Source organism: Centroberyx affinis, unplaced genomic scaffold, assembly GCF_046629955.1.
Source record: "Centroberyx affinis isolate AG114_WGS23_722 - 3 ecotype Tasmania unplaced genomic scaffold, CSIRO-AGI_Caff_v1 ptg002385l_1, whole genome shotgun sequence".
NCBI lineage: Eukaryota > Metazoa > Chordata > Actinopteri > Beryciformes > Berycidae > Centroberyx > Centroberyx affinis.
In genome coordinates this window covers 234850-257468 of record NW_027280640.1, presented here as the reverse complement: position 1 = coordinate 257468, position 22619 = coordinate 234850, and the positions used below count along the sequence as shown (strand labels likewise).

The window sequence follows — 22619 nt, the reverse complement described above, 5'->3', positions numbered from 1 at the left end:
ACAGACATGATGCCCTAAACACACACACACACACACACACGCACACAGCATGAGACCCTGCTGAATACAATGAGTCATGAATTTTGTCACACCTCAGGGAATTGGGTGGTGTGAGATCTGTGTCTTCTCACAACCATCTATCTCACAGGGCTCTCAGGAACAGGTGAGACCATACAGGTGCACGGCCCAGGACCTACATTCAGCCAAGAAATGAGTCCAAGAGTGGATTGTGCTCCAGCAGTCAAAAATAACTGACCACCACAAATTTTAAAGGCATGCTGAGCAGAATTGTTCCTGTTGAAATAGCATAAACCCATCTAAACATTATCCTACTCAATCATTACTTATGGCCCATTGGTAGTGTGTGACAGTGTGGGTCTGCAGAGAGCCTGCTTCTGCCTGTATTTTCTTATTTCTGAATGTTAGGGACATTTCTGTGCATCAGCCTTGTGGCAGTGGGTGTGTCCGCCTGCAACTAAAACCACTACTGAATCGTTTTGTATCTAAATGCCACACTGGCTACGATAGCGGTGCTGAACTCTTAACACAGAACTGGAGTTCTGGTCAGAGCAGGTGTGTGTCGTGAGCTGGCAGCTAGCTACCGTTGTTAGCGCAGCTTCGTTGTAGTAGAAAAGCTCATACCTAGTTAGCTAGCTAAGCTAACCGGAACCTACCTGTCCAAAATAGGCCAGTCAGTATGCCTTTAACTCAGCTCAGTATGTCACCTTATGAAATACTGTGCCCAATATAACATCAGAACCAAACTCAAACAAATTGTCATGGTTTGTTTGAACAAGATTGGCCAAAGATCCTCCATTAGACAAAGCTCCTCACGTTCTCTAATATCTAATAAAGAGCACTACACACCCTCCAAAAATCAAACCATATAAACAACCTCTAAATGAAATACCTAAAAGACCTATCTGGTCCCTAAATTCCACAAAAAAATTGGACAGATCTTGCCTTTTCCCGAGTGGCACTTGGTACATATTAAAAACGGGAATAAGAAAAGCTAAAGTAAAATTCACTATACAAAAAGGAAAGCAAAAAGGATAGTGTCGCTGTTTTATTTAGCCTACTTCTTTTGCTGTATCAAAGATGAGAGAATAAGCTAAGAAATATGTTGTAAGCGTGATGTCACCTTGCCAAGATCCCTGTCAAAAAACAGGGGGAACAAAGGGAATGGCGCCCTATATATAGGTCTTGGATATCTTTGTCCCTTACTCTATTCACCCTCCCCTGCCTGGCTGTCCTGAATTTTCCTCACTTATTTCATCCAGCCGGTGTTCAGCTTCAGAAGCATGCATCTATCTAGAATTATGTAATTTGACACAGTGCATGACAGCCAGACTCAGAAAATGTTCATTTCTCATCTCTCACACCTCATGGGAAGAGTCTTCATTATGTAAAAGCAGGTTAGTTGCACAATATTACATGATTCAATTATTTTTTATTAGAATAATTTAAAAAAAAAAGAATAAGACAAACACAATACATGGTAAAATGGGACATTTGTTTTTAAATGTGTATCACTCTTGTGAGCATTATCCTCTTGTTGTGATCTACAGCAGATCTCTTATCTGAAGCACAATGCATTCAAAGCCTCCACAGGCTTTGTTCTAATTCTGCATGGTGTCCTATTCATCAGATACTTTTCTCCTCGGTCTTAATTTGTTTCACTTCTAATGGGACAACAGACTGAGCTTGTGCTGTATTGCAAACTGAATACTTGCAGGAATTGTTTAAATTTGTAAGTACATGACCCCACCCTCGGCAAGCTTATCTTCAAGATGCTGTTAAATGCTCTACTCCAGGGGAAATCCCTAATTTTCAAAGTGACCAGAGCCCCACCTTCTGTGACCCACAACATCATGAATTATGGGCACATTGGATAAACGGGTCCATTACTCCCCAATTATTCACCCAGTGAACCGTGACAGTTAGGAGAATGTAGATGCCGTCAAATATTCTGCTGTCTCTTTGCTTTCCCGTTTCTGTCCTCCCATCTGTTCTCTATCCTGCACCCAAAGTCAATGAAATACTTCAGAGTGGAAAGGAAAATAAACTGAAAAAACAAACTGTGGAAAAACTGTGCAATCTATCTTAGGCTTTGACATAATTTGAAATAAAACAAGGTATTTATGTGGATCTGGAACTACTGCAGCGTTAACGTAAATTAAATGCAATCACCAGCATAATAACAGCATTGCTACAGATCACAATAACAGACTAACCAAATACAAGTCTGTGATTGGTCACTGTGCCTCTAGCCAAATTGCGGCATGTTACGTCATTAAAGTTTCAGCCTGTTATCAAATAATGATTTCATGCTTGGAAGGCTCTCTACAGTCTGTTTCTGAAACAATGTTAATTAATAATTCAAAACAACACACACCAACATAGAATGAATTATTCTCAAGTGTAAATGCTGACTACTATAGGAACAGTAATCTAATAGCCAAGTTTCCCATATGAGCATTGATTTAAATGGTCCCATATTATACAATTTTCATGATTTTGTTTTCAGATATGCTTTAGCTCAGGATAAGAATAATGTTATTGATGATCTTTTGCAAATAAATGTTGTTGGTATTTATTGAATACATTTGAAGACTACGATAGAACAGTCACAATACTGGACAATATCAGCTGCTGAGCCAACATTATTCCAAATTTGCCACATTTGTTTTTAGCTGTTGTTTAGTGAGGAGAACCAATCAAGACCAAGTCCAGCTGTGATGCGTTGACTGGAGTTAGTCCAAAGTGGCCTGTAAAAAGGATGGATTTTTGAAAATGCAATAATTTTAAATTTAACTACTCAAACATATGCAAATTTTAACAATGTGCACATTAAACATTTTTGGTAATAAATGCTTCAAAATAGTTAAGAAAGAAATAGATAAGAAAGTTTGAATTTCTACAATAGGGCCCCTAGATAAAGATAAAAAGACAAAAGCCAAAGTCCTTTTTCAACCACCATTCGATTCATACCACACTTTTTTTCCTGAGACTTTGTCTTAAAATTGCTGCTAAGCATGAAAATCCTCTCCTCCTCACGCAGGCTGTCATATGTCTAGTCACAGCACGACTGGTCTTGTACGTGTTTAAATTGCACTTCACGGACCAGTCTGAGGAGGCAGCTGAAGAGACAAGACCTGCTTGTTATACAGAGGAATCTGAGTCAAGACAAGTTTGCAGTTATTTTAAGTCAAAAAAGCTCAAACTAAGGTCAACCTTTTCATTTTAAGATTGTGCCCACGTATTTAGAAGATCTGACCTGTCTAATAAAACCGTTTCTGTTGCCTCCTGGTCTGTCACTACTCTGTAAACTGTTGTGGGTTTGTGTGTAATCAACCTACAATACCTGAACCTTTTCATGCTTGCATGGCACAATTAAACGACATCTTAGGTGATGGAAACTGCTCTGCCACAGCAAGGTTTGAATTCTTCATCTTTCCCTCTCAATCTCCTTTAATTTTATTGGATCTGTAGCGATTTCATGCAAATTGAAATGGCAGAGTCTGATGTCTCAGGGTGTCTATGTTGAATTCCACTGACCTAGATATTGCATATTCTTGCTGTCGATGGAAGTCACTAACAATCGGCATGTGACGTGTGTTACTTATATAACAGTCGTTCAATTTGTTTCATTTCCACATGTAGAGCCAGAGACTCAGACCATGGCAATAAAAGCTTTTTAGCTTTGCTGGAAGAGAGCAGTTATTTTTACTTTTCTCAGCTGAAAGCAGGGCAGAAGAGAAAAGGGTGGCAGAGAGAGAAGCAATGTGTGAGTGTGTGTATGTGTGTATGTGTGTATGTGTGTATGTGTGTGTGTGTTATGGAGAGGGAGAGAGAGAGAGAGAGAGACATAGGTAGAGACTATGTTGATGCTAAATGGGTCACCCTCCTAGGAGTCCAGAGGAGACCTGTATGGATGAGAAAATCATAGGAAGACTAGGCTGCCTCCTCTGAGTACTGGGCTGAAACCCGACTAGGTGACTCGGCGGAGACTCCAAGTGTGCTGGGAAGTGATGGAATGCACTCAAACTTAGTGTTTTCCATTACCGTGCTGACAACTAACTCTGTGCTCCAGTATGAATTATGTATACCTTACAGTATGTGTTTGATGGTAAATTTAATTAGTCTTGAAAATGTGTGAGCGTTTGTGCAATGTTCTGCCACTTTATGTAATGTACTAAGAAGTGTTGTATTAGCGTATGTGGGTGTGTGTATGGGGGCTTATGTGTTATCTAGAATTTGTGTTTTGGGAGTGACAATAGCAACGACCTACACGCTAGCCAGTGTTTCCTCTTGCCTGCATCTCTCATCTCTATGCTTCACTGAATGAGCTTGCTTGTTTCATGCTAATAAAGCTGACCTTGTGTTGAAATTGCATACAGGTAAACCTTCAGAGGTTTTCTTTCAGGTATGCACCGCACTTCAGAGAAATCACTTCACTGTCGCCAATACTGTGACTTCCTTGGACTTCCTTGGGCTTCCTTGGATTTTCTGTTGATGAAATTTGAGTTTCTGTAGGTGGCGCTCTCTTCTTTTGTCTGTTCAGCCATGGTGGCTATCGCTTCTCATGCTAACTAGCCAGTTCTTCTTCTATTTATACCAAACAAAACGCTGTTGTTGCTGCTAGAAACGCATTTCTCCCGGGAAAGACCCAACACGATGTTTAGAACAGGAAATGTAAACGCTTTAATGAGCTGGGTTTATGTTGAATCACTACTGTGATTGGGGGCATTCCAAGCTCTTGCACTCGCTACTTTTACCAGTCAATCTCAGGAAGAAACTGATTAGGACTATGCTGGACCTTTCATGGCTGACTCTCCAATGGAAAAATTAAAATATCAAGCTGTATCCATTTGTGTAATGTGGTGATCCAGCAAGCCAGAGGCTATTTATTGCTGTGCTGGCTTTCACAGGCTCCAAACGTAAATCAATGGAGGTCAGAGAAGGTTAAGAGGGCAGGAGGTTGAATACACCACGCATGTATGGTGTAAGTGGTAACACTGAACAAGCGTGGATCCACACACTGCAAGTTGCTCCCACAGAGCTTGAAATGTCACATGTATAGGTGTTAATAAATTCAAACACCATGGGAGCAATTTGCAGTGTGCAGACTCTGCTTTTGTTCTATTCTTTGTGCTCTGTCCTGGTTAAGATTGGGATGTGCGTGTTTTTATTCTGCTCGGTCAGCGCTCCCAGTTTTTCATTTACACATGCTTTCCTTCAGTGGAAACTGTAATCCCACTCTCAGGCTTAAATGTTGTTTGTGCTGTGAACCCCCCTTGTTTTCTTTCACTTATCTCTTCTGTTTACAAAAGTCATATGAAAAATTGCGAACGTCCACTTTCTCTGAAAAAAAAGAGCACAATATACCGCTGCATTATTACGCTTGAATGTGTGTTCTGTGAAGCAGCGTCTTGCTGCGTCTTGCCTGTGTGTTCTGGATTAGCTTGTATAACCAAGAGCACTGCCTCCCCTACCAGTCCGGGGGCATGCAGCCCCTCACAGTGTGGTCCTTGTTGACAGTGAGACTGATTCTGTTGTCTGACCCCGCTGTCTGTGAACAAAAGAACAATGGCCCTGCAGAGCAACATGAGACTGGCGGAGGACAGCGGGAGACTGGCCTGTATGTTGTAATCCCCTCCGGGCCGCTGTGTTGACCTGCTGCAGTGTGGAGGCTCGGGGTCCAACATGGAGACTAATCCCTTTGATGGTGTCAATGCACCTGTAAACTCTTTGCTTTGCTTTTCTGCGTGTCCTCAGATGATCCCATTCCTGTACACACCGCCAGAAATTAACTGGATGTCATCGCTAGTGGATGTTAACTTGGGACTCGATTCTTTTCCTTGCCCTTCCTTATTGTCCTCATTAACAAAATGGTCATACTGTTGCTAAAAACAGAGACCTTTAATCTTATCGAGGACACATTCCTGTCATTGTGTAAAGTTTTGTGTGTCTGCTGTGTGGGGTGAACCTAAAGAGATACTGTCCTTGTAAAGCTAGCTTGTAACCATAGACCTGCAGGCTTGGGTTACCTTCAAAATACACCAGGAGAGCATCCTATAGAAACAACTGCTGCTGTTGAAATGTGCCTTTCTGAATGCCTGTTGCTGAAATAGTTACATTGCAGCCTGGCTGGATGATGGGCAAGCCTTGAAATACAGCTATACGCTATATATCTGCAACCCCACCCTCTTAGAAAATTCAGCAAGGTCAATCAAGCAACCTGCAAGTAGCTGAAGGAAACTTCGATGCATATTAACTATGCCAAGGATGTGCTGTTTTTTTGTGTGTGCCCTGTGGTAAAAGAATTGGAATGAGAGCATTGGCATGGCTCTCATCTTGGCACTGCTGGTAACTTGGGCACAAATCCACAGATTTTTCTTTTTTTTTTATGTTGAGAGTGGGCAGGAAATGCATTTCAATATCCTCACTCTCTTTCTCTCACTTTCTCCCTTTCACCTTTCATTCTACAAATAGTTTCTGTTTCTCACTTCTATTCTGAACTGAATAGGTTCATATCTATCTATCTATCTATCTATCTGTCTGTCTGTCTGTCTGTCTGTCTGTCTGTCTGTCTATCTATCTATCTGTCTGTCTGTCTGTCTATCTATCTGTCTGTCTGTCTGTCTGTCTGTCTGTCTATCTGTCTATCTATCTGTCTGTCTGTCTATCTATCTATCTATCTGTCTGTCTGTCTGTCTGTCTATCTGTCTGTCTATCTATCTATCTATCTATCTATCCTATAGATAACAAAGATTACGGTCATTTCTGATTTCAGATTTTCAACTGCTCTGGTTCTACTCATTAAGAAGCAGCTTGAGCACGGCTTTTATTGGCTCAGTGAGCTGTGTTCATTTGTCTAACAGGATGTCTTATCTTATCTTCACAGGAAACCAATGAACTTGTGGCCATAAAGAAGTTCAAAGACAGCGAAGGTGAGCGAGAGAGTGAGGGAGTTAGGGAGGGAGAGAGGGAGGGAGGAGCGAGCAACAATGTAATTTCTGTGTCTTTTTTCCTGCAGAAAATGAGGAGGTCAAGGAGACCACTCTGCGGGAGCTGAAGATGCTTCGGACACTGAAGCAGGACAATATCGTCGAGCTGAAGGAAGCTTTCCGCAGGAGGGGGAAACTCTACCTTGTCTTTGAATACGTGGAGAGGGTCAGCTAAATGGCACTATTACTATTTCTGTCTGTCTGTGTATGTGAGTAAATGCCTATGCACGTGTGTGTGTGTGTGTGTGTGTGTGTGTGTGTGTGTATGTGTGTGTGTGTGCATGTATATTTCTGTATATTACATACTCCTGCTATGCTATATCTAGGCTGTAAGTTTCATGATGTTAAGACTGCTCAGTTCTGTATAAAAAGCATCACCATAGCAACATATGAACTATGCTCTTGTTGAATAATGGTATTCCCCACTGTGTTGCCAAGGTATCCAGCCAAGTGTTTATTACATGACAGGTTTTATTTTCATACTGTGCTCTATTCATTTCAGTGCGGTGGCCCTCGGTGGCATTGCCTCACACTCCCCTGTCATGCTTTAAAGGGAGGAGAGGGAGAGGAATCCCCATTGTTGGAAAGAAAAAAGAAAAACATATTCTCAAGACTGATCGCAACGCTTTCAACATGCCAAACTCCCAAATGCAGTTTTGCATATGTTTAAACCCTGGGTTACCTGGCACAGCGCTTTCCACAGCTAAAACTGTCGCTTGTGCTTTGCAGAACATGCTGGAGCTGTTAGAGGAGCTGCCCAATGGAGCGCCGCCTGACAAAGTCCGCAGCTACATCTACCAGCTGATCAAAGCCATCCACTGGTGTCACAAGAACGAGATAGTGCACAGAGGTGAAGAGGTTTTCTCTCTCTCTCTAAATTTATATCTACACTGCAAAAATATCCATGTCATTTAGTCTACTATTGGATCATTTGGTGTAGTATTGAGTCTTAAAATCACATTTATCCTAAAAGAAGGGATAGAAACCTGTCCACCTAATATTCTAGGAAGTTATTGAAACAGGTGAAACTGCACTGGAATCAGACCTGGGTCAAATAGTATTTTGCAAATTGCAGCGTTCATTTTGCCCTGCTTACGTAAAGGGCCAGATGGGTGGAGTTTGGCACATGTAATGTTTAGCACCAGGCCAAATTACTGTAATCCAATCAGAGAATGTTGTCTGAAAGCTACTGAAATACTGTTCTGTGAATGATAGCTTGCCTACCCAAAAACAGAATTGTACTAAAAGGTAAACCCCACCCACCTGGTACCATGTCGACGGAAACATTTGATTTGGAATTAAGTGCAATTATCTCACCTCACAGGTAGATTTTTTTCCACCGTTTAAAGGAAAATAAGGTTTTAAGAGTCCGTACTTGCCTAAATGACTTGTTAAGATGGATATTTTTTGCTGTGCATTTCTCCCTCTCTCTGAATGTGCACATAAACACACATTCATACCTGGGAGCAGTGCAGCACGACCACAGTCTTGGCCACTGAGCAGCTGTACTGCACTTGCTCAAGGGGACTTTTGTAGTTGTTGAGAGAGTGGAGGGCGCATTGCGTTTTCCCAGCCAGGATTTTAAACCTCTGACCACCCTCATATACATTTGACTGCCTACCACTGAGAAAGATAAATAGCTGTCATATTTTATGTTCTGTTTAACGACAGCGATATGGAGCATGATGGGATTCAAACAAGTTATTTACAGCCTTTATGAGGACCTGTTGCCTGTGTTTCTCCCCAGACATCAAGCCTGAGAATCTGCTCATCAGCTCTGAGGACGTTCTCAAACTATGTGACTTTGGTGAGTCTTTGAGCTTCTCCTGGTCGTTATCAGCCATATTGTCACATTCAGTTCTTAGAGACCCTTTGACATGGGAGATAAACCGAACCCTATATGTAGCCTACAGTGAAATAAAACCACACAACGCCACTGTAAGGCTCTCCATATCTTCCTTGTCAAATAAAGGCATTTGCTTATTTTGGTGATATATTAGTCATCGTATGTGCAGGATTTACCCATTATTATGATGCTGTCAAATTAGCTGTGTTTGCAGTTGTTTGTCTCTGCTTTCATTTTGCCCAGTTCTGGTTCTTAGGCTCAGTTCACTGTGAAAAATCCCACCATTAATTTGTCACCTGGTAAGTCGTACATCAGGAGCAGAAGGAAGGAAATATAAACTATGCCATTGGAAAGCAGCCCCTGGGGAATATAAAATGTACCACCAATGGTTGTTACCACAATTCATTTGACAAAAGTATATATTGTGAAAGTCAAACCCTGGTTAACGTTAAGATCTAGCACCTGCTTTCTCAAAAAGTTGTCACCCCCTCAAAGATACACATTAACTGTGATAATGTATTGATTCAGCATAGTTTTACCATTATTTTACAGAGTATATATTCTACATTTTGCATGAGTTTTGAATTGCCTTCACAAAATCACACGGTCAATTAGCTTTGCATAATTGGCTAATGTAACCCTACTGAGTCAGCTGGGGTGAGATTTGTTTGTTATTCACTGTTGGAGCTGGCATTCTGGTTATTGTGATTTTTCATGCTTAAAATGGACTCACTGTACACCAATTATTTAAAGCATGGACTTTGCTATCTATGCTGCAGAAACAATTTGAGTAACATAACTAATTAGTCTGAAAACTGGTCAGATGGGATGATGACCGTATGGTAAAGACCACTTTGATTGTTGATTGTAAATCTCTATTTCTCTGTAAATTATCTCTAAATTACTGCACTCAAAGATGGCTAAAATATATCAATAATGGGTGATTTATTAACTGTTAATTAATTCCCATGTTACTCTGGCTCAGGTTTTGCTCGTAACCTGTCTGAAGGGACAGATGCCAACTACACTGAGTATGTGGCCACAAGGTGGTACCGCTCGCCTGAGCTGCTGTTGGGGTGAGTGGCTGTGTGTGTGTGTGCGTGTGTGTGTGTGTGTGTGTGTGTGTGCGTGAGAGTGAGAGAGAGAAAGAGAGAGAGAGAGAGAATGAGAGAGAGAAACAGTCCCCAGTCGAATGGCATTTGCAAATAATTCTTAGCATTTTTTAATCTTCTTGGAGCACCAGATGGATGGAGTCTACTGCGTTACGACAATTCAGGTAGTGTGAGATAAGTTGTCGGTCACACTAAAGCATGCTAAGTATAGCTTGAGTTTAATGTCAGTATAGTTCGCCTTTAACAGTATAATAGTCTAAAGTTTGTCACACTTATTGTATTGTCCTATGTGGCAAACGCCACCCATCTGGTAAGTGCTAAGAATTATACCGTTTTTGATCCAGGCATGGTGTGTGTGTGTGTGTGTGTGTGTGTTTGTGTGTGTGTTTGTGTGCATGGGTGGGTGTTCCATAAACCAGCGCCTGTCACTTCACTGCTCATCTTCTTCATCCTCTTTGACTTAATTCAGGATCATCACTCGCAATCTGGTCTTACTCCTTTCCTATAAAGAGAGAGCGATTCACCTACTACAGGATTAGCATGCGGAACCACCTTGCCTTTACATCAAACATACGTCACTATACACCCTATCCTGAGAGTGCATGAAATGCTATTTTCCTGAGCTCCAAAAAGCTAAGATTTCAGAGCCACACTCGGTGTTTCAGCTGCAATGAATGTCCATTCTAGCTTGGAGACAGCTGAGCGTCATCTAGCCTCACTGCTGTAGCCTGATTTAGTAAATGCCCTGGAACATTTATTGAGACGGCGTTTGAATGCCGCCCACTCAAATACTCTCTCCCTCCAACATCACCACTCTTCTGCTTCTCTGCTGCCAGCTCTCTCCCCATTTCTCACCAGACTCCTCAGTTTCTTTCCCTTAGAAATTACCATCTTCTTTATCATCATCTCAGTCAGTTGCATCCATCACTGACACTCTCCTGCTCCACCACCACTGCCGCCGCCATCATCACCACCATCATCATCACCATCTCCCCCACCATTCTCACAATCATGATCATCATCTCCTCTTCAATGGACAACTTCATTTTCACTCCTATCATCCTCGTTTTCATCACTGCCATTATCACCCCTGTCATCAATGGCATCTAATCAGCAAAGTCGTCATTTGCTGTCATTGATTTGCTGCACACGAATCATCTCTCTCTCTCTCTCTCTCTCTCTCTCTCTCTCTCTCTCCATCCTAGGGCTCCCTATGGCAAGGCAGTGGACATGTGGTCGGTGGGGTGTATCCTCGGGGAGCTGAGTGACGGACAGCCCTTGTTTCCTGGCGAAAGTGAGATAGATCAGGTTTGTTGAGCGCCAAAACCACCATGAGGCTTGATGCGTTTATATTTCATCCCGACAATGACAATGTGAAATTTATGGAACTAATGGGCACTAGGGGGCGTCCTTATGGCTCACTGGGGCTGGGGCATGTGCTCTCAGTGTTGTGTTATCACCTCTTTCCCTCCTATTGTTCTTCACTGCATGCTATCTAATAAAGCGGTAACAAGCCTAAAATTAAAAATACAGTGCAACAATGAAAATGAAATTTATAGATATAACCAAAAAATGCATTGCAATAACATGGAAGTCTAATTTTCACCTCGCAATAGGACTTTGGCTCTCAAAAATGAATAGATCTGTACCCCTGACTGTACCCCCAGTCTTACATTGACTACACTGAAACCTTGACTTTGTCAACAATGGAAAGGTACTCTCATGAAATTGGTCTAAATATTTTTTTTTTTTCAGTGTTATCTTTGCTTATATGTTCTATATTCTGAAAAACAAAAAAGAATATAAGTGGAAAATAATACAGTGCAGTACAACACTACAGGATATGTAATCGAAATGAATAACCTGAGAAGTGGTATTCCTACATGTAAGGGGATCTATATCAAGCACATGGAAGCTATTATATACATACATATCACTGCTGTCCAGCAAAAACCTTGTATCTCCAAATGATCTACTTTTCAGTTCAGTCTACTTAAGTTGAAACATGAAAATCAACACAATTGGAGTTATGAGGGTTTCACATGACAGCAGCTATATCTCTGTTTTTTATGCAGCATGTGTCTGTAAAACTCATAACTTTAATAAAGGATATTCAAGGGGACTTTTATACATGGTGTAAAGAGCCTTGGATACGTCGCAAAACATCCCTGAAATGCTTTGATATAGGCTCCATTGTTCGTATGAACTGAAGTCCATATTTATACAGGGTTAGTTTTTGCAGTGAATTACCTGTCACCCACACTGTAGAGTCTGAAACTCCCTGCCACACACTATTAATTTCCATGCTAACTATTTAATATTCTGTCCAGCTCTTCACCATTCAGAAGGTGCTGGGGCCACTCCCTGCAGAGCAGATGAAACTCTTCTACAACAACCCTCGCTTTCATGGCATCAGGGTAGGAAACCCTCCATTATCCTTTCTACAGTTGCCTCTGCTCCTCTTCTCTCTCCTCCCCCTCTCTCTTTTCACCTCCTTTTCTCCCTCTCCCTCTCTCTTGCTCTCTCTCTCGCTCCCTCCCTCCCTCCTGGTGCCTAGTGGCAGTGTTCCCAGCACCATGACTGAGTGGATTGCTATGACTCATGAGATAGGTTGGTGTTCAGTTTAGCAGCAAGAGAAAATGTCCCAGAAGGCTGAACAAGACTGTGTGTGTGTGTGTGTGAGTGTGTGTTTGGTAGTCTGTTTAGTGTGATCCAGTGATAGATTTCTGTGTGATTTGAAGTGATTAGCTAGTTCTTGCTGGCAGGTAGTAATATCTACTGTACACTGAAAGTAATTCTCACTGCACGGAAAGAGTTCCTGTGTTCAACCTCAAATCAATACCACTGTGATCCTGTGTGTGTGTGTGTGTGTGTGTGTGTGTGTGTGTGTGTGTCAGTTCCCCTCGGTTACTCACCCTCAGACTTTGGAGAGGAGGTACCTGGGCATCCTAAGCGGTTTGATGTTGGATCTGATGAAGGTGAGATAGTGAAAAATACTCACTTTACACTGTAAGTACTCAAACCTTGACCTTATACCCAGTGGAATACATCGACATGATGTATTGTGTCATCCATCCTTAACCTCTCCAGTCATCTCCTTGTTGTACACATAAAATGTACGATATAAGCCGCTGAAAAATGTTTCCTTCCTCATGTGTTGTGCATGTGCTTCGGCCATCAGAACCTGTTGCTGCTAACCCCCACGGAGCGCTATCTGACAGAGCAGAGTCTGAACCACCCAGCCTTCCAGCCGCTGAGGCAGGCAGAGAGAGAGAGGCCCCCCCCTGCCTCTCCCAACCCACCGCGCTCCTCCAAGAGGAAGGCGCACCACCACGGAGAGAACACCGTTCCTACTAGGTCAGACTGCTGCCCCATTGTTTTCATTTGATGTCACTGCTTCCATGTGCAACCATCTTGCAGATGGAAACATGAGGACCCTGATTCACCAAGGGTATGCGTGGAGCGTATATTGTAGCTCCGAAGGAACAAATTAGAAAACCGTCTTATTCACTAAGCAGGCAGTTGACTGAGTGAGTGGAGAGTATGCCTAATAGATCATGCCGAACAATATAGCCATTGGCACTGATTTTCTTTGCACAAATAATACTGACTTGGTAGCACCCAGTTCTAAAAACACTTCACAGCATCAATTCCCCCAATTATTGTTGCGTAAATAAGGTCTTTTGAAAGGTGATAAGTCACAACACTGTCAGTTTTGCTATTTATAATGGCTGCTATCTTTGCTCCCTGACAGAGGCATTGTTGCCTCAGGCAAGTAAATGAGAGGGTATTCCTTCCAAGAATATCTTTCTTCCAACTTTAAGAAGCTGGAATCATTTTCAGATACTGTCTGAATAGTTATTCGAACACAGTAGAATAGTCGGATGACACTAAACCCTGGCAGTTGTTAATATCAGTGTAGTAGAATGTTTGTGCTACTACTTGATTTGCAGCAATTTCTGTGTAAATAAGATGGAAACTCTTTACTATTGACAACTGAGATGCAAAGATGTGTGTGATTTGCATGTGCACCTCAGTATTAACTGTATCCGAGCCTAGCTTTAATTTGCTAGGCATACAAATGAGTGAAAATAACTCATGATACCCGGTTGGAACACATAAATCCCATTGTTCATGTTGTTAAGCATGTAGCCTAATATAAACATCCTGTCCATCCATCTGTGCCTTCCTGTCTATGTCCCTCTTCCCCTCTAGGAGTCATAGTAAGAGCACAAGCCACCGTCGCTCCAACAGCAAAGAATGTTCTAGCCTCCCTCGCCATGGAGACCTCCATCACCTAGGCAATGAGAATTTCCTCAACGGTAACAAACCGGCCCCTTCCAGCTTAAGTCCTACCCTCCACCCCAAGAGCCAGTACATGTCCCAGACCCTCAATCGCTCTGTCTCAAGCAGCAAAGACCTGGCCAATAACAACCTGCCACACCTCCTCAGTCCCAAAGATGCCAAAGGCAAGACAGAGTTTGATTTCAACTTGGGGCCTTCTTCCAAGCTGCCAGATCCTGGGGTCAAGTACGGCCACAGCAAGCCCAGCTCCTCTCGCTCTCAGCAGCAGCAGGCCAGCCGCCACCCCTTCCTGGAGGGCAAGACCAATACGCTGCAGTCTGGAGCAGAGAAACAACATGGCCGACATGCCCACAGTATGGCAGACTCTGCTCACGGATCCATGTCCTCCTCCTCTAAGAGTTCAGCCTCCTATCTCAGCCTGTCCAAGAGCCACAGCGCCCTGAGCGATGCCAAGTCTATAGGGAACCTCAGCGATGGCCGGCTCCACCCAGATGACCCGAACTCCAGTGTAACAGCAGGCGTTGGCACTGGAGCCCGCTTCTTCCCCGCCAGCTGTTTAGACCTCAACGCCCCTTCGGGCCCCCCGGGGCCCCCTGGCAGCCCCTCTACACGACACAGTGATCGCTCTGGGCACAGCCCCGCCTCTCGTGGCAGTGGCAATGTCCGTATGGAGAGCAGTACACTTGACTCCTCTTCTAGACACAAATCGAGACACAAATCTTTGGCACCAGGTGGGTTGATGGGTCAAATGTGTGATCAGTTACTTGAAATGTTGTGGAGAACAGTAAATACTTAAATGCAAGGAAAGAGATTAGAACTTGGATGATTTGCAGTGGAGGAAGCAAGAGTTCAGTTGGTGAATGTTTGATCTCCTCTCCTCCCCTCTCCTCTCCTCTCCTTCCCCCTCCTCTCCTCTCCTCTCCTCTCCTCTCCTCTCCTCTCTGCAGAGGAGGCCAAAGCTCCAGAGCTCTTAGACCCAGGAGGAGTGGGGATGCCCTCCACTCACACCCTGCCTTCCCCTCATGAATCTTACCACTATGGCCTGGGCTATACCTCCCCCTTCTCCTCTCAGCAGCGGCCTCACCGCCACTCCATGTATGTGAGGAGGGAGCGCCACCGGCCCCACGGAGTGGAGCCTGGGTTGGGGGCCCTGCCTGCACCGGGGCAGGGGATACCGACACGTGCCAGCAGCCTGCAGCTCCTCTCCCCCCAGCTCCAGCACCGGACCACCCTCACTGGACACTCTGTGAACTCTTCTAGAGAGGACTGTACTGACGACATGACCAGGGTTAGTGGCAGACACCCTGTGTGTGTATTGGTAGTTAAAGGAAACATCCACCCTAAAACATTTTATCACTGTTATAAATACAGCCAATGAGGATGTACCTTGCATTTCTCAGTCCATTTTGTTGTATGGTGTGTTCTTCTTATTACTGTCGGTAACTGGCCAAAGGTAGATGACGTGACGTCACATAGTTCTAGCGCAGCTACAATGGAGTTATCTAAAACATCAAAGGTACATGTCAGGTTTTGGTGTCAGTCCCTCAGAATAAAAGCTCAAGTACGGAAGAGGGTTAGGGCCACAGTTCTGACGGAAATACATTTCTCCACTTCTCCAAAAGGAGAGACGCAAAATTTGCTTTCAATGAGCGGTGGATACTCCCGCTGTCACTGTGTGCCTCGTGCGCCAGGTGTCCTGCTGTCATAACTAAACACATGGATTGGCTGGACCATGCGCGACAACACCGTGACAAACAGTTGAGGTGATCTCAACTCTGCCAAAACTCGCCACTGGCCTGCGTGTGCACGTGTCGTGCGCCAGTGCGCCAGTTTCACGAGATCGAGCGTCACTCGCCGCTCCGCCTAGACAAAGCTGCCGAAATTCCGCTCACCGCCTTCCTCTCATTGAACATGAATGGCACACTTGCAAAGTCGCGTACCGTGTATTCCTCCTATAACTCCTGGAATGCATTGAATATGACAGATTGATGATATTAAACAGTGTACAGTGTCCGAGGGTGGATCTTTTCTTTAATACATGCATTAAAAGTGTGTGTATGTGTCTGTGCGTGCGTATCCGTGCGTATGCGTGTGTGTGTGTGTGTGTGCGTGTTTGTGTATATATGTGCACTTGCGTGAGTTGATGTGCGTGTGCAGAGACAGTCTTTGTCTTACATTATCATTGCCACTGCTCCGTGCTGCTGCTCCAGTCTGCTTTGACCTGCACCTGTCCGTCTTCCCAACAGAGTGAGCAGTCCCCTAAGGACATGAGCCACCCTTGTGCCCCCATCAAAGACTCTACGAGGGACAACACTGCTGCTTTTCATACGCAGCGCTCTAAAAACGAGGTCCGACCCCCCGACTCCCTACCTCCAACCAGCTCACTGAATACATACTATAGCTCTGCTGACTGCTGGTCTCCATAGCTTTCTCTGTTGCCCACTCAGGTCAACAGCCTCACTGCACGTTGTCGCTGATATAAATGTAACCTCACTGAAAAGTTCCAAGATTGTCCTGAATGTCTTGTGATGTGAGCCAGTAAAGAATGAAGCTAATATTAGGGTGATGATTGAATCACTGGTCTTGAGATCAGCTGAGATTATGAATCACACTGCTAAAGATACTGAGGCACTTGGTTTTGCTCTGTGTCCATGTGTGCATTTTGCCGTTGTGTGTTTTTGCATGTGCATGTGTGTGTCTGCGTCTGTGTCTGCGTGTTGTGTGTGTTTCCCAGGTGGGCATGTACCACGACCCCCACGGTGAGGATGGAGGCTCCTCCAAGGAGAACCGTATGATCTTCAGTGAGTCCATGCCTCGGAGAGTAGGCAGCTTCTACCGAGGTAAGGAACAGGAATCACCAAATGAGTTAAGGTGGGTTTAGCATGGAGCTGCATACAGTATTCTAACAGAAAAGGAAACGATTTGAAGGAAAAATCCACCTTAAAATACTTAACACTGTTAAAAAAACAGCTATTGGCGATGTACCTTGCATTTCTGGGCCCATTTTGTTGTTTGGTGTATTGTATTTTTCTGCTGAGAGTTTTTATGTTGAGATATTTCCAGCACAGCTACAATTGAGTTTGACAGCAAAAAAAATCAGCTATCTAAAACAGTAGCTTTGGTGTCAGTCCCTCAGAATCAAAGAGCAAGGTCTTCTTTCTAGACTCATCATTTTGCACCGACGTTCAACAATCATACAGGGAGAAATCCATCTTGAAGAGGCAGAGATACCAATGGCTCAATTTAGCCTCAATAGACCATAATGCAATGCAGCCACAAGACGAGTAAGGCTGTGATCATTGGCACGCCCCAGTGTTTGCGAACTAGATGGCTAGATATATTTATAGTCAAAGTAGAAAAGGCAGGTTGAGGGAAAGCAGGTTCACCAAAAAAGTAAAGACTTCATCACCAAATAACCCCGGGCCTGGAATGCATTGAATATCACAAATTGATGGTAACTATGTAAGACCTTTTCCTTTAAGAATTCACCAACAACCATTCCTCAGTAAAATACACTGCAGAGTAATAATCTTTGTCTCTCCCACCTTTCCTCCTCCTCTCTCCTCCTCGACTCTCTCCAGTCCCCTCCCCCAGACCAGATAACTCCTCCTCCTTCCACGATGTCGGCCAGGGTCGAGGGCCAGTCGTGCCAGTCGTACCTGGAGACCCCGTTGCCATGGCCAACCACTCCAAACGCCAGACCGCTTTCGACTGGTGAGAATTCATTTTCTGAACTGGCTGGTTACCGCATGGGCTTCTTGAGTGTGACTTCGGGGAATTGCTACGATAGAAATCCACATTCTAACCCAAATCATGCTTAACATTGTGGCCTTCCATGTAAACAAAATGACTGAGAAAGGTTATAGAAAGGCTGAATCGGGATACTCACTTCAGAAAACTAATTTTGGCTTTATAAAGTACTGACTGTCATCTCATTGAGGTTTTCAAGATTACTTTGCAGTGTTGCTGTGGAGACAAACAGTTTAATTGAAAAGTGTGATGGACCACAACCGACATTTATATTTACAACATTTCTAAATGACGATTTTGAAAAAAGTGTGTGACAACACTGTCACTGTGATGAATTGAAATATTTTCCTCTGTTGGGTAGAAATACCTCAGTGTTGACAATTTCAGTACAAGGAGTTTTGATTATATTGTCATGATAATCCATAAGAGAGGAGGCACTTATGGTTATCTATAATAGTATGGTATGATTCATATGTTTGGCAAGGCAATTATTTACTCTGTGAAGTTTTTCAAGGTACAGAATCTAAATTTTTTCCACATTTATTACACTTTTTCCACTCTCAGGATCAGGTCATTCGACTAAAAAAGAAATGTGTTCACTTGGCACTTGAACAACTGAGTAAACTCAGTACCCTCAAATCTATTTGAGTACAATCCGTGTTTAGTAACTCAAGTTGCAGATATAGTGTTATGAAGTGTTTCTATGCAGCTGATTTGAAGTTTAAACTCGAGCATCATCCAAACACAGTTACAGTCCCTCAGATCTACTGGTGTTATCTCACACTTTCTTTTAATTCCTATATACAGTATGTTTTCTATTATCCATTTCATTTGTGCCCCCAACATATCGGACTCACCGTAGAAGAATTCACCATTTAATCCTGAGCTTTAATTATTCACATGAGCCATATAAAACCTTTCCACATTTGCTATATAGGACTGCAGCTGAAGCCATGGTCATGAGTCCTCCAGAGCCCACCAAAGAGAAGGAAAAACAGGGCTTCTTCAGAGCCATTAAAAAGAAAAAGAAGAAGACGCAAATAGTAAGATCCTTCTAGTCGTCACCTGTCATGTCATCTAGCACACATTAAAACAAGCCCTCTGGGTCGGTGCATTGGAACTGCTTGGAATATCCAAAAATCTGTTTCACCATGTAGTACCTGCTGATCAGTAGGCTTTTTCAGAATAAGGAATTTGAAAATATATTTGGCATTTTCCCCAACATCAGCATTCTCCAACATTATTGTTAGAATTTTATAAGTGCTTAACACTAAAGAACTAACTGTGCAAACTGTGTGACAAACAAACAAACCCTGATATTAACCGTTATTGCTGTGGTGAATTTTATCATCTTATCTGATTTTACAGTCAACTATTCTTGTGATTAATGCTTTTATCTCTGTGTCTGTTGTGAGGCGGTATGTCTCCTAATGTGTGGGGATAAGGTACAGCAGTTGTCTTCAGTTTGGGTTGTCAGATTTGTGTTGAGAGTCTTGGCTGTGCGTCTTCTGTTCCACAGACGGACATGGAGGACGGGAGGAACCCCAGCATCAGGAAAAGCCTTTTCCCCCTCTTTAGCTCTAAGAATAGCTTAAAGCACAACTCAGCTGTCAAAGTCCTACCTGTAGTCGCCTCGCCTATGGTACAACACCAGCCTACCACGCCCTACCCTGCCTCACCAGTAATCTAACCTCAACACTACCGCTGCATGTTAACTCTCATACTGCACTCACCAGGATTGCCTGGTTTGAAATCCTCTCAAGCCCCCTGTGATTGATTGACTGAGCTTTCCTGACACAATGGAGGAATAAATATTCCGAATTGAAAGGATTTCAAATATGTATTCAGTCTGATACCGCACGGTGTATGTGCATCCATACTGTCTTGCTACACTGTGTGTCAAATGCAAGTCACATTGCATTCACATTGCGCTGTAGGACATTGATGTCATGCTACAATGTGTACTGTGTTTGAGGCGAACACTTTTGCTCGTGCACATGTCAAGACTCATCCTTTTCAGATAAAACACTCATAACATATAAAGCTCATAATCATTCAGAGACATTTTGAATAAATCATAGTCAGAACCTAAAATAATACATACTACAAATACTAAATACTACAATTTCTCTGTCACCCCACCACATACACACACATTCATGTATGACACACACAACAAGAGCAAATATTTGGACAAGTTGTGTTTTTCTCTGTATGACGTCATCACGAATCGCCATTACCACCATGTGTTTTGTCTGGTGCTGCCAGAGTGGTGCATGAGGAACCTCACCAGGATTTGACATCTGACAATGCTCGTTCATGTTTGTGTTATAAATGATTGTGGGGTAACATCGCCATTTAAATGAAGTAAATATATTCTCAATAAAGACATTATGTAGCTAATAATATGCCTCTGTTTCTTTGTCTGAAATGGCAGGTTCCCGGTAACGGGCAAGACCACCTGTCCCTGCAGAGGGCGTCCAAATCGTCGTCTCACCACAGCAGCCGTCGAAAAAACCGCGAGCGATCCCGAGACAGAGACCGGGAGCGGGAGCAGAGCCGGGACAGAGACCGAGACAGAGAGAGAGAGAGAGAGCGGGAGAGAGAAAGGGAGAGAGAGAGGGAGAGAGAGAGGGACAGAGGGAGGGAGAGAGAGAGAGTCAGTGACTGGCCACCAGAGAAGCCAGTCGACTCACACTCTCAGGTAAATTAGTATAGAGTTTGCATTTGTCTAAAGACTGTGGCCGAGATTCACTAAGGGATTGTGTCACCAAAATGACCAAATCAGAAAGTCATGCTTTTCACTTACCGTGCACAATGAGTGGAAAGCTGACTAATACTGCATATGTAAATTATATGTAAATGATATTATTTTGCCCACATTATAGTTATTTGTAGGTTAGGCTTTGCAAATTGGAATTGTGCCTAATTCACTAACACATTTCAACTCCAACTAATTATTGTGGTGCATATAAGATCCTTTCAAAGGAGTCATAAAGGCTTTTCACAAAGTGTGTATCCGTTCACAAAGACTGCTATCATTGCTGCAAGACATGGGTATCATCACCAGCAAGTCAGGCAAGCAAGAGACAAAATCAGAGAATTGTTATTCATTCATTCATTTTCCATACCTGCTTATTGCTATTCTGGGCATATATATATATATATATATATATATATATATATACATGCATATATATATACATGCATATACTGTATATATACATATATATATATATATTTAATTTAATCTTTTTTTTTCTTTTCCTCACTTCTTTATTGTATTGTAGTGTTTTGTTTTGTCAATATAAATGAAAATACCAATGACTTATGCTTGAGAAAAGAAAAAGATCAGAGAACGCTCCAATTATAAAGGCCGCTTTAGGCCACAAGGGTGCCAGCCTTGGTAAATTAGTCTTAAAGCTGAAGCACACAGTATGTGCTTGCAATTGGTGATGAAGGGAGCTATTCACTTGCACAGTGCTTTTTTGAGGGCTTGTTTGCACCACAACTTTATTTGCATAAACGTCTTATTATGTCTTGTTATGAAAACTCACAGATTTCTCTCAAAATGCAATCTTTGTGAATCTGGACCTGTATGTCTATTTTCAGTCATAATAGTTGTTAGTATGTAGAGGTTTGGTTTCAACCCTTTCATCTCTATCTGCACATTTATATATTTTTATCAACCTATCTCTCTCTCTCCTGCCAGAGCCAGCCACTGAAGTCTCTTCGCAGACTCCTGCACCTCTCCCCCTCCTCCTCTAACCAAGCTCAGCCTCCTCCTCCTCCTCCAGACCTGCGCTTCCAAGCCCCCCTCCCCAACCCCCCGCAGCCCTCCTCCAAAGCGGGCTATCCTGAAGCCAGGGGGCACACCGAGAGCAGGGGGCACTCCGGGGTGAGCAGCTCCGCCCAGGCCAAGAGTCGCAAGGCCAGCTACCCCCTCCCGGGACAGATCGAGTCCAGCTGGCACGTGTCCGCCTTACAGCGGGCAGAGGGGGGGCAGTACACCCCCGAACAGCTGGGCATCAAGCCGGGGCAGAACGGACCCACCTTCACCCGCGCCTCCCGCACCAGGATGCCAAACCTCAACGACCTGAAGGAGACCGCGCTGTAAAATCCTAAACCACACCACCTCCAACACGGCTCCATCTCGGAAGCATCTGTGAGACGCAGACTTATGGTACTGTAGTACAAGTTTACATTACAAACCAATTTCACTGGATCAGACACGCAGCTCTGAAAAGTCCTCATCCAGAAACACAGTTTTCTGTCGATGCTTACGTCTCTGAACTCAACAACTCTGGTGAAGACTAGACATTGACGGGCGAGACACACACCAGTTACAGTGTCTTTTAGGGATCAGTGACAGGACAGGGGCGGCTCCCCAGTATCGGGACGCCAGTATCGTATCAGTTGTATGTTATTCTTTCTCTACTGGTTGTTAAGGTTAGAACATCAGAAGATAAGCTGATCTTTTGGCCCTCTGTCTGCAGCAGCAGAGAGACACTGCCCATCTGGCCTCTTTGCTGCCATCTTCTGCTTACAGGACGCTACTACAACACATCACACGCCACTGTCACACAAGTGGCCAAT

The 22619-nt window shown here is 43.4% G+C and overlaps 1 protein-coding gene across 1 annotated transcript; it reads left to right on the top strand.

Annotated features, from left to right (window-relative positions):
* The first annotated feature begins 5589 nt into the window (after positions 1-5589).
* cdkl5 (cyclin dependent kinase like 5) lies at positions 5590-22140 on the top strand. The gene is made up of 20 exons (XM_071533619.1): positions 5590-5641; positions 5779-5792; positions 6908-6953; positions 7040-7176; positions 7740-7860; positions 8758-8817; positions 9842-9932; positions 11174-11276; positions 12299-12385; positions 12866-12946; positions 13150-13325; positions 14184-15004; positions 15221-15561; positions 16520-16621; positions 17008-17113; positions 17855-17987; positions 18961-19066; positions 19543-19665; positions 20461-20727; positions 21736-22140. The coding sequence occupies exons 1-20, from the start codon at positions 5590-5592 to the stop codon at positions 22138-22140; spliced, it is 3372 nt and encodes a 1123-aa protein (XP_071389720.1).
* The last annotated feature ends 479 nt before the right edge of the window (positions 22141-22619 follow it).

Bases quoted from the DNA above. Each gene is read 5' to 3' on its own strand.
- cdkl5 (XM_071533619.1), top strand. From the start codon at position 5,590: ATGGCCCTGCAGAGCAACATGAGACTGGCGGAGGACAGCGGGAGACTG. The intron at 13,326-14,183 runs GTCAGACTGCTG...CTTCCCCTCTAG, and splicing joins GAGAACACCGTTCCTACTAG to GAGTCATAGTAAGAGCACAA. The intron at 15,005-15,220 runs GTGGGTTGATGG...TCCTCTCTGCAG, and splicing joins ACACAAATCTTTGGCACCAG to AGGAGGCCAAAGCTCCAGAG.